The 12,184-nt window shown below is 43.2% G+C and overlaps 1 protein-coding gene across 1 annotated transcript; it reads right to left on the minus strand.

Annotated features, from left to right (window-relative positions):
- Window positions 1-3,525: 3,525 nt before the first annotated feature.
- LOC124650196 (serine/threonine-protein kinase SAPK4-like) lies at window positions 3,526-7,062 on the minus strand. The gene is made up of 9 exons (XM_047189748.1): window positions 6,937-7,062; window positions 6,760-6,834; window positions 6,391-6,492; window positions 6,244-6,297; window positions 5,987-6,079; window positions 5,772-5,864; window positions 4,576-4,680; window positions 4,189-4,287; window positions 3,526-4,103 (listed from the first exon to the last, which is right to left on the minus strand). The coding sequence occupies exons 1-9, from the start codon at window positions 6,994-6,996 to the stop codon at window positions 3,759-3,761; spliced, it is 1,026 nt and encodes a 341-aa protein (XP_047045704.1). The 5' UTR covers window positions 6,997-7,062; the 3' UTR covers window positions 3,526-3,758.
- Window positions 7,063-12,184: the final 5,122 nt, after the last annotated feature.

Genomic DNA, 12,184 nt, shown 5'->3' on the forward strand with positions numbered 1-12,184 from the left:
GTACAAACTAGCCGTATTTTTGAGAAATCGAATGAAATTCGCCGTCATTTGTGAGTTTTATTTGTTAAAAGAAAAATTATTGGCGCCGCCATATTGGAGCCACCGATGTGAGGAAGGCTTCTCCAAACGAAAGAAGCCGTACCGGCGTTCCCCATAAGCGAGGTATATAAACATATCACGTCTCTGTCAAACAATAATGTTTCGTCCAGTACAGTGGCAGGTAATTATAGAAGGACTTTTTGGTTGTGTGTTCGAAACCTGCCAACAGCGCCATTTGTTTTCTTTTCCTACTGGTGCCACTGACAGGTGGGGACCCGCCTGTAAGGTAGCATGAAGGTGACATGTGGCAGGGAAAAATATATATGGGTGTTTTTAGAAATCCTACAATGCCACATGTCAGCTCTCAAATGATTGTGGACCTATTTGCTCCATCGATACAAGTTGTGGTATCTTAGATACTCGTTTTGCAAGTTGTAGTAGTAAACTGCACATCAGGTACAAGTTGTGGTACCAAAAGTGTATATAGCTCTATCAATTAACAAGTGCGTGTGTTTTTCAGCCGGGATGCTGGAAATGAAGTTGGTATTTTCTCCGTCTAGAAAAATGAGTGGTTCGAGAGGTATTTCGGATCATCGGGAAATAAATGATATGTATTATGTATTATTTATATAAATTAATATTAAATGTACATATATATATTTATTACTAAAATAAAGCAACCAACCTTACTGGGCCCCTCCCAGAGGGGAGCCCACTAAGGGGGCCGGTCGGACCCCCATGGGCCAAGGAGGCCAGCTAGGGTTTCGGTGGGGCGGGGGCACAAGGGTTGGCCACTGCCCCACCTTCCCCGTATATATAGTGGGGCCACGTGGAGGGAGGAGAGGACACAATCCCCCAGGCCTCCTCTTCAGGGTGCCTCTCTCTCCCTCTAGTTTTCTCTCCCGCATGCGGTTCCTCGAAGAGATGCGCACGTGAGGGTTGACTCATCCCGCTACGCCGTAGTGCTGCTGGGGTTTCGATCTAGAAGATCTACTTTCGCAATCTCGGCTGTATCAGAGGTCCGGGAGTCACCTCCGAACACCATACGTGTGCGAGACCTTGAGGTGCTGCCACTATGGTGCCTGTCGTTGTACGAGGAGCTTCACGACCCTAAGGTCGGCGACAAAGTACGACTACACCATCCACGTTGCAGCAGAACGTTAACCGTTTTTGGTCTATGAGGGAACATCACCGAAACACTCTCCGTTAAAGCATTACTCTTAGATAGATCTAGACAATCGGAGTACGCCAGTTAGAAAACTTATTGTTTTCTGCTACGAGCGCCATCAACTTGTACAAGGGATTCCAAAATAAACATAAAAGGAATGCAATAAACACTAGAAGGAAAAGAAACAAGAACACTAAGCTAAGTAGTAAAAGGAAGGATGTTCACTACTTTCTCCTCCAGAAAACATCCGACATTTTGCGCGAATATACGAGGTACGATATGAATTTAAGCACAACACCTTGAGCGCAGCCTTTGGATTCTGGGCACTAGTGCACCCAGTGAACAAAAATATTTTTTAAAAAATTGAATTTTTGAAAAAAATCTCAAAGCAATCATGCATGTATATTTCAGTCTTTAATACCATTGAGAGAAGTTTCAAAATATAATATTAATATTTGCATGAGTAAAAGGAACAGGGGTAAAAAGGAAAATCTAAAATTGAAAAAACGTGGCTAAAATTTCATTTTTTTTCAGATGTCACATTATTTTGAATTATTCTATGCCAACTTACCGGTCCAACAAACGACGACGACAAGGCTGGTAGTGGTGATAGTAGCAGTAATACTACTAACAATAGATATCTCTCAGACACTTTCTATATCTGAGAAGAAACACATTTTTAAGTTTCATAAAATCTTTAAAAAAAAAGTTCACGCACTCCGCCAATAAGGCAATTAGTGGTGATAGTAGCAGTAATACTACTAACAATAGGTGACTCTTGGACAGTTTCGATATCTCAGAAAAAACACATTTTTAAGTTTTGTAAAATCTTGAAAGAAAGGTTCACGCACATAGATATTGAGTTGAAACTTACCTATGTAATTTTTTGTCAAAAATAGGGCTACTGAAATGTTCTTAAAAATGAGAAAACAAGATTTAAAATCTCAAAATTATGCTCACTTTTCTATGTTTTTGGGTAAGTTCTAGTACTTAGTCCATGGCTGAGATCTTGAGAAAGGATGTGGCTGGGTTATGCAAATTTCTCTCTACGGGAATCAGATAGAAATGAAAAAAAAGGAGAAAGTGATAAGTATAGCTGAGGTATTCACTGCTATAACGAGGGCCATACAATTTTGGTGTAGAAGGGCAAAGCAGTATCCACTTCAACCACGAGGATGGTCAATCACGAAAGCATATTTTATTGAAGTCAAATTTCTTGCTTCGCCGCCCTCTAGGCTAGCCCGTGCTCCCAAGGAGGTGGTCACCACGCCTTGTTGGAGCAGTCGCATCAAGAAGAAGAAGCAAACGCGGAAGGATGCTACAACTCAGGAGTTGCTTGCGTGTGTTTTGGGTGTCCTAAAAGAGAATGCTGAGTTCGATTAAACGCCCTTGCTTCCTTCATTGACAAGTTTAAGACCCCTTTGTCGCCTCGCGCCATCACGATGCTTGGCTCCCTTGTGAAGAATGTGTAGAAGGTTAAAAAACCCCAAGGGAAACAACGTCAGCGTCAAGAAGAAGGCGGTTGAGATTACATGATGGATGCAGTTCATGCAACCTTCATGTCAAATATGTAGCACTTTATCGTTGACAGGTTGTTCGATCTTGTTGTGTTGTTGTTTTAGACTTTGGGAGTACTCCACATATCAGAGGTACTCAAGTTTGTATGGTTTTCGATCCGGTTTTCATCATAAACTGGATCATTTTCCTTTCTTCATAAATGAATAGCCATAGCTCCTGACGTTTGCTAAAAAAAAGTCAAATTTCTTGATTTGGCAAATAATCTTGCTGGACGAAACTATTAGCTTGCAGAAGCAGGACGAAGCATGTTAGCTTTTCCAATGTAGGTTTGGGCATTCGTCTGATGTCGCTCCGCCAAATAACTATAATCCAATACTTTAGTAAACAAGTACTCATTTTACCTCCTCAAGACAATAAAACACTTTTATCATACTTTTACTAACTACAGTAGCTTTTTTGCTCTCAAGTACTCATTTTACCTCCTCAAGACAATAAAACACTTTTATTATACTTTTACTAACTACTGTAGTTTTTTTGTACGGAGTAGTTTTTTTAGAGCAAAAAAACTGCTGTAGTTAGTAAAGTTTTCACTAACTACAGTAGTTGTAGAAGAAAGAAATGTACACTTTGGAAAAACAAATGACAAATCCAGGCTGATCCAAACGAGTCGTTGCAATAAATCTCGAATTATCTGAAAACTGTATATGCTGGAAAGCGGTAAATCCTTCTCAGACAACCAGACACACAGATCCCTGTAGCCAATAAAGCAAAAATCTGTAATCACTCCCAAACCCAAATAATTTCAAGCAAATAGCACACTTTTGTTTTACCAAAAACAACACAACCAATGAAATGGATCCTGTGTGCAAAAAAATATCCTCCTTCTGAATATTAGATTACACATAGATTACGTGAAAGGCAACAAACTGCCTCTGCACCAGAATTGCATACATCCTACTACCAAAATACAACAACCACATAATAAGCCAAAATTATCTACATCCCTCCCACGGTCCCACCTCACAAATGGTATTTAGATGCGCAGCGAGCTCATATCCAGCTCCCCACTCTCAAGAACCTCCCTGACCTTCTTGTCACACTCATCTTCTTCGTCATTCTGTTCTGGCTCATTTGTCTCCACCTTCTTCTCCTCCTCATCGTATCCCTCGTCGCCATAGCCATATCCTGCTATGGATGATCTTGGCCTCTTCTTCGCATCTTCCACAATCCTCATGATATCTTGGGTAGTTTGCTTCGAGAAAGGAGGCACGATGCTGCTGCTCCTCATGTAATAGGTAGATTGCCCTGCTTCTGTGAGCTCCCTCGGCAAGTTCTTCAGGAACCATGGGTGTCTCTTTATTTCCCTCATGGTGATTCTCTACAGAAAACAGAAAGATGCCATGTCAACGTTGACTCGCTCATGGACTCATTGATACTACACCCTGGATAGTTGAGATCATTACCTTTGTTGGATTGCTTGTAAAGATGAGTTGGATGAGCTGTCTGCAATCCAGAGAGATGAGAATATTGTTTGGGATCTTATAATCGACTGCTGCTATTCGCTGCAAACAAAGATAAGCGGCTGCAAGTGTGATTTTGGATGGCAAAAAACTACTATAATAAGGCCTCTAAAGTAGGGAAACTATATTGAGAGAATGTTTAAATTTAAGCACATGGAGTGATCGAGTTGCCAGCTATTGGATACTTTTTTATCCACGGTGGATAGAACTGCCTGGCTGAAGCATTTACACGTGGCATCTCATGGATGATTTCGCTCCGCAGAACATCCACTCCATATTGATGGAAGTCACTAGAAGTATATTGATGAGATAATAGGAGTAGACGATCACCTTAATGATCTTCGTAATATTCTTGGGATCATCCTGGTCTTCGAATGGGTAGGCTCCCATAATCATGACATAAAGAGTCACCCCACAGGACCATACATCTGCCATCTGCCTTTCCAAAATACATTTGTCAGTGGTACACCTCCCTCTGTCCAAAAATAAGTAACTCAATATTTTCTAGATACGGATGTATCTACACACTAAAAACACGTCTAGATACAACCGTATCTAGACAAAGTTTGAGTTACTTATCTCTGGATGATCAAACGACCATCTGTACATAAATTGAATGACCTACATCCACTTTGTTTTATTATTAAAATTGCGCATGAATCCAATTGACATGTATGTGCCCAACCGTATGACATCAAATGAACTATGTCTGCATGAATCAATGAACTTCAACCAAGAGGGTGTTCAATCAAATGAACCATATGTGCAAAACATGTTCATAGAAAAATAAAATTACTGATGTCAACACATGTTCGTTGCAAAAGGAATACCGATTGGCCAGACTATTTGTGTTCTAAAAATGGGTGGTGAAGTCTGAAAAGAAGGAGCAAAACATGATGATTTTTTCACAATACTATGAAAGAGAGAAAAGGGGAAGGGGCAAAACATGATGATTTTTTTTACAATACTATGAAAGAGAGAAAAGGGTTTCACAAATGAGGTGCAGTAGCAAACTAGTTGCCAATTTTACTTTTCCCAATAGCAGTATCTTCCATGAATCAAGTCCCTACCTCACATTGATGCTAAGTTGAAGCGGATGCTCCAGAACCAAGACAGAACATTGTTGGCTGTCAGATTCGACTTCCCTATTAAATTCAAGACCATAAACTCAAGCGTATCCAGTACCATATCCTATTGCAATCTTGTATAAATTTATATGGAAGAATTTCAATCACCATCACCTGAAAATAGTTTGGTGAAACTTCTACTCCCAAATTATGATGCACAACCAAACAACACTTTCAAGTTTGTTTGGCATGGCAACTCGTTCTTCAAGTAATGTAGTATGTCAACATCATGAATTTATGTTCATGTCAGCGTGAAAGGAAGATGCGTACATTTATCCATACACAATGCCAAGACGAAGAATCTTAAGTGGCGTGCTCTTAAGGGATGTGCTTAAGAGGGGAGGTTCAGAAACACAAAAATGCATATCATATATAGACAAGAGGCTTTTTACGGGTTACCTTCCCATCATATTCTGTGCGGCAAAGAACTTCTGGTGCAATGTACGCTGGCGTCCCGACTGCAGATTTGGGCCTTGAATGTAGTACTGACGACTGTAACGAAATGACATACAGTTAAGTTTTTAGCAGTAACAGAAAGCTTATGCAAACTTACAGGAACATGACAAGATTTGCACAAGACGTGGACAAGCACTCTATGAAATTTGATAACCAACCTTGGAGTACCCAAAATCGCATATCTTTAGCCGTGGTGCTTGGCTACCATCCAAGAGAACATTCTCCAGCTTCAAATCCCTATGGCATATTTGCTGGCAAGCAGTAAAGATGGTTGCAACATTCAGCATATTTTCAGGCCCCACTCTCATTATTTGAAAAAAAAAATCACGCTGGCACTTTCTATTCAAAGAAACATGTGAAGTGTAGTTTGCTTGATGTCCAGCTAATACAAGAGTAACTTATTGATTCTCCTTACCATGTGATGGCAGTAACTTACTCCGCAGATCAGCTGCTGGAAGAAATATCTGGCCTGCAGTAAGGAGAGGAAAACAGTTACCCGAAGCGATGAAATAACAAAAAGGTAAATTACACTGTGGATTCAGCAAGGGTTATAAATTACTACCTCGTCCTCGCTGAACCGCCCACGATCAACGATCCGTTCGAAGAGTTCCCCACCGGACGCATACTCCATCACAATTGCAAGATGTGTCGGCGTTAGGATCACCTGTTGAATTGAAATTGTTAATGTATAAGCATTCACGGTTCTCGCTTTGAAACAGAAAACACCCTGGTGCCAAGTTAGTTCTTAGAAATCCCCAATAGCTATCCACGCCAACGTCTCAACTCCATTTGCATATAGAAACACGACGCTGACCGTCACCGGGCAACAAAGTTTGTTTCTCTCCAGCGCAGCCAATTCAAACCCGAGAGCACAAAACAGATGAGTAATAATCGATTTCGAACTCGTTGCTCCTTATCCACAAAGGATCACCTCTATGAACTGGACGATGTTGGGGTGCCTGAGGGAGCGATGGTTTACGATCTCCCGGTACACATTCTCGTCAATCTGCGAAAACCAGAGCCACATCCGTCAGAAATTCATACCGGATTCGAACGACACAAAATCACGCAGCGATGAAATTGCGGGAGAAGGAGATTAGCCCCCCACCCGGTGGCCGCGCTCGAGGAGCTTGACGGCGACGAGCTCGCCGTTGGAGCGGTTGCGCATCAGCCGCGCCACCCCGAAGTTCCCCGACCCGATGTCCCGCACCGGCTCGTACTTCTCGTCCAACTCGTTGCGCACGCTCTCTTGCAGTGGCCCGGTCGTCGCCGTCGCCGTCGCCGTCGTCATCGCTGCGCCGCGCCGCGGGAGGGCCGAGGAGGTGGACGGCGGGGCGGGGGCAGGCCGGAGAATCGATCGGGGGTTACAGGTGGCGGGGGAGGCGCGCGGTGTGGTCTGTGGTGGAGGCGTCGCTTTCCCGGCGTAGCGCTATGTATGTTGCGCGCCCCGAGTTTATATAGACGCCTGCTCCGTAGATTAGTCTTTGTTTAGTTTTCCAATTTGTTTCCTAATAGATAATCGATCTCTCCGTTAAGACAATATATACTACGGACTGAAGATTGTTTGAGAATATATAAAGTCGTCTTAACTAAATCTTGACCTTTTTTTGCAGCAAACATGTCACATGGGTGCAACTACTCCATGCGGTACAAAAAAAAAATGTAATGCATATTTGTTTTGTCCTAAGCCGTGTTTGTAAAGTTTGGCCAAGTTTATAGAAAAATGCAAACGTCTTTAACACTTAATCAGTTGGTGAAATATATTTTCATGTCATTTACATGTTTTTTTTTTTTGAAATGGAGGCAAAAGCTTTGCCCCACCTATTAATTAAGAAAAGAGTGCTCAGTTTTTAGGAGAAAACCGAGCGAAAACCTACAACAATAGGGCCAAGCCCCCACAAATAACACACCCACCCACAACCAAGCCTAATAGTGACCCGAAGAACAGAGTCGCACCCACTATAGCCAACACAACACCAACATACACTTCAACACGGCACTCCTACAACACGTCGAAATAGATATGCCACGATATTGGGGGCACCCGTCAACCAACCGCGGATCCAGGGAAGGCAACTGCTAAGGTGGCGAGAAAATCACAAACCTCTCTAGCAACAACAGCTCAGGGCACCGTCGGCAATAGTCCAGACTTAGTGACCCCATCATCAACAGGAATCACAGAGACTTCATCGCCAACACCACCACACTTCTCAAAGCCAAGTGCCTGGTATGGCGGAGAAGGAACATCCGATGACTCGTGCAAGTCGGGCATCACTTTCTCGATAGAATGAGGCATAGGCACACCACCACATAACTCCAAGAGCTCAGGCATGATGTGCATGACCGGAGCTGTGATCGCCGAGCTGGCACTAGCACGAGGAGAGAAACAACCATGAAGGCCCGCTATGCTTGCGCCCACTTTGCCAACATGTGAAATTGTAGATGGTGATTGTTTTCCTATAAAGTTAGTCAAGTTTGTGTTAGGATGAATATAATATGCGCTATATTTTTACATGGAGGGAGTAAGTAAAAAATTTAATGATAACAATAATGTTATCTCTCTTCATAGCTTTTCAAAAATATCATTTCTTAAAAGAATTAAAAAAATGAAAAATGTGCCTATTATAAATTATAAATATGATTCTTAGTGCGGCTTGAATATTTTGAACTAGGGAACTACTCCCTCCGTTCCATACTAGTTATGAGATGTATCAATACACATATTAAGCCCCCAAAACTCCCCAAAAATCATTTTCGAGAGATAACTAGATTGCTCTTGTTTTCTGTATAGAAGATTAATTAATGGTCATGTTGTTAGATGAAATATATAGTTCACAATCTATAATTCGGCTTACAGTACTTTATGCGAAATGCTACAAAGAGAGAGCGGGCAAAAATTATCAACAAACATTATTAGTTATAAGCATAAGAAACACAAGGGACAATCCACTTTTTACCTTTATCTGTGAGATCCAAACATTTACACCATTGGATGATTTGTTCACATTTTGTTCACGAGGCTGCCATGTGCGTGCGTGTGTGCATCCATGCATGTCAGTATATGTGTTTTATTTTAAAAGAGAACCAATAGTTCTACCTCATAAATTAGTCTCCACCTATTTTACTTAGCCGTGATGTGTTGTACTTTAAAGACTAAGAGCTCTACCTTATAAATTAGGCCCCTCCTCGTTTGCTTAGCCGCGTCCTCGAAAGTGCATTTGTCCCTAGAAGATTGATCACTGATAATGTGATCACGGCTTTTGAGAGTATTTGCTATCTGAAAAGAAAGTATGGTAATTAAGATGGAATTTTGCGCGATCAAACTGGATATGGCTAAAGCATGCGATAGGGTGGAGCGGTCATATTTGAGAGACATCATGGCAAAGTTGGATTTTAGTGAGCATTGTATGAATCTAATCACCAAGTGTGTTAAGCTTGAGACGGTCGGGTGAATAGCCAATTTTCAGACTTCTTCAAGACAGGGAGAGGAATAAGACAAGGGTCCCTATTCCACTCTACTTATCTCTGATATGCGCCATAAGAACTATGAAGAGTTATATACGGTTTTAGTCCCACAACTTGCATCAAAGGAGCATTTTAGTCCCACAACTTGTAAAACGTGCACCGGTGGTTCCACAACTTGCTTAGCCGGAACAAACTAATCCAATCAATCCGAATAGTGCCAGGTAGGCGCTGGCTATATTTTTAATTGTTGCACTTCGGTCCATGAGAAGACTAAGAAATAATAAGTATGGTCCTTCCGCCATGCAGTGAAGAATTTACGGAAAGAGATCCCGTTTGCCATTTCTTCAGTTTTTCACTTACCTTTTATCTAGCAACAAACAGAGCGCACGTCTCGGCGACAGAACTGAAGCAGTTGGCAGCGACGGCAAAGGTCGTTCCTGTCGTCGTTTTCGTGGATCTCGGTGATCATGCGCTACCGCGAGCACAAGGAAGATCCGCCGCCATACGGTATGACCAATTTCTACTGTACCCGTCTTATTTCTCCTATGATGGCCATGCTGGTGGTGGACGTAGATCGATGCCCTGTTTTCCCCGGGCAGCATCGCTCCAAGCACCGGCACAGTCGATACTCAGCGTGGTGGTTGCTGTCGCTCCTGGTGCGTGTGTCGTGGCTGCCGCCATCTTGATCCGCGCGTTCCTCTCGCACTAATGCGAGATGGTGTTAGCCGCTGTAGACACCTATTGTATAGAGAATATCTCGTCAGAGAAATTGGTGCAGCCTCACTCCAAAATTACTCCAAAGCTGACCCAACCCCAATACTTGCATGGTGATTCTAGTGCTATGCTGTTCAACATAAAATGAAGTTTTCGGCACTAGATAAAAATTTGATGCACCATTTTTCAGTTGAATGTATGCACCATTGTTCAGTTCATAGGAAAACAACAGTCTCAATTGTAGGCGCAACACTGTCAGTGTCATCTGCAACTGGATGGATATGATCAATTTTGAACTGTGATAGTGCAAGTTGAAAACAGAAATATTAGGTATGCCAACTGTAGTAACTATTAATAGAAAGGAATGATTGTTCTCTCATGACGCGTTGAGGATGGCGGCCATGGAGTCTCTCGCGGCGGCGGCGGCCCTCCCGCCTCCCAGGGCGGCGGTGGTCTGATGAAGATGGAGGGGCGACGGCGGCCAGCCCACCTCCCGCATGGTTGGATGGGGGGCGACGGCCATAGCCTGTGCTGCGGCCTCCCCGCCTCCGATCGCCGGCACGCCGGTGGTGGCTGGTGGTGGCGGATGGCGCCTTTTCCTCTGCCTCTCGCCGGTGAGGGGCGATGATCTTGGGCTTCTCCCGCGGTACGAGGTCGCCCGGGGCAGCAGCCTTGGGTTCGACGGTGGAGGCGGCCTTCTTCTTCGCCGGAGGAGGCCGGCTGGTTGCTGGGGCGGCTGGATCACGAGATCCCTCTACCCCGGCGATGAAGATCTAGTCGACGACGAGCTAGCGGCGAAGGGGCTACCGGTGAACACCGAGCCTTGACTTCATTCTTGGCGGATGATGGTGGCGGCTATTGGCGTCGTTCCCATGCGAAGGCATCATCTTTGTTGGCCTCTCCGTTTGTTCTCGACGAGTTGGGGACTCGCTGCTGTCGGTGAAAACCGTGTCAAGATTGGCGGGCGATGGCGGCGTTAAGCGTCGCTTCCTTCTTGAAGGCATCGTCGTCGCAGTCCGCGGGAACTCACTCGTGCTGCTCCGGGGAGTACCGTCAGGGAGTATGGCCTTGTTCATGGTCCCCCCTTCATCGTAGGTATAGCGAGTTGTCGCTAGTAAGGAGGCTTCGAGATTGATCTTTGTATTCCCCTTGTAAGGCATTGCGAATAATTTAATAAAGAAGAAAGCTGTGTGCATCCTTTGGATGCAGAGGCTGGGGCTATGCTCCTTGATCGAAAAAAAGGAATGATTGTTCTTTGTGCAACAATCTTTAAATATGAGTGACCTCCTCACATAACATGAACATGTGCTTCAGTTAAAATCTGAAATTCCGAAGACTCTAGTCTGTTCACGGTTGAAGTAGTGCATAATGGGTTTTTCTGTGGATTAAGAGATAATTTGTGCTATGTCGATCAATCATATGCACATTTTGATAATTGCACTTCTGACACTTGGTCAATCTCCTGGATTAATGAAATACTGAGAATCTTGGGCTATGAGAGAGATGGGAGACTCCATGTATATTGGTTGTTGCCAGGCAAGGACATAAAAAATGGTTTGGTCCTAATTGAGAAACAGTCGGACATTAGAGACATGATCAATGCGAGAAAGTCCGAGAAGACACTTGTTTTGTTTGTTGATCACACAAACTTTCTCAAGGGGTTGAGAGAAGATGTCATTGTAAGGCCTAGAAATGCTCCAAGTCCAGTTGAGAGAAGTGCTCCAAGTGCTGCTGAAGCTTCTACTTCATCTACTGTTTTAGTCGCAGAGAAGGAAACTATGCAGAATATACAGTCAGACGATAGTGACAGTGATGACTTTGAGTTCTATGATAGCGATTTCGATGCCGAAGATGGAGATGATGATATCTTTGCTGATAATGTTAACAAATCTGTCAATGATAATAATGACAAGGAATTATGTGACGAACATGAAGATGAGGATGCCCTGGAGGATGATGATCTAAATCTGCGAGAAGAAGATAGAAAGCACTTGAAGAAGAAGTTCACGGCATTTAATCCAGAAATTGATATGGACAATCCTTCTTTCAAACGTGGGATGATGTTTAGTGGTGTTGACGAGTTGAGGAAGGCATTGACAACATATAGTATTAGGAATAGAGTAAAAATCAAAAAGTTGAAGAATGACAAAAGAAGGATACAAGCTGTGTGTGCTCCT

Source organism: Lolium rigidum, chromosome 4 (assembly GCF_022539505.1).
Source record: "Lolium rigidum isolate FL_2022 chromosome 4, APGP_CSIRO_Lrig_0.1, whole genome shotgun sequence".
Classification (NCBI taxonomy): domain Eukaryota; kingdom Viridiplantae; phylum Streptophyta; class Magnoliopsida; order Poales; family Poaceae; genus Lolium; species Lolium rigidum.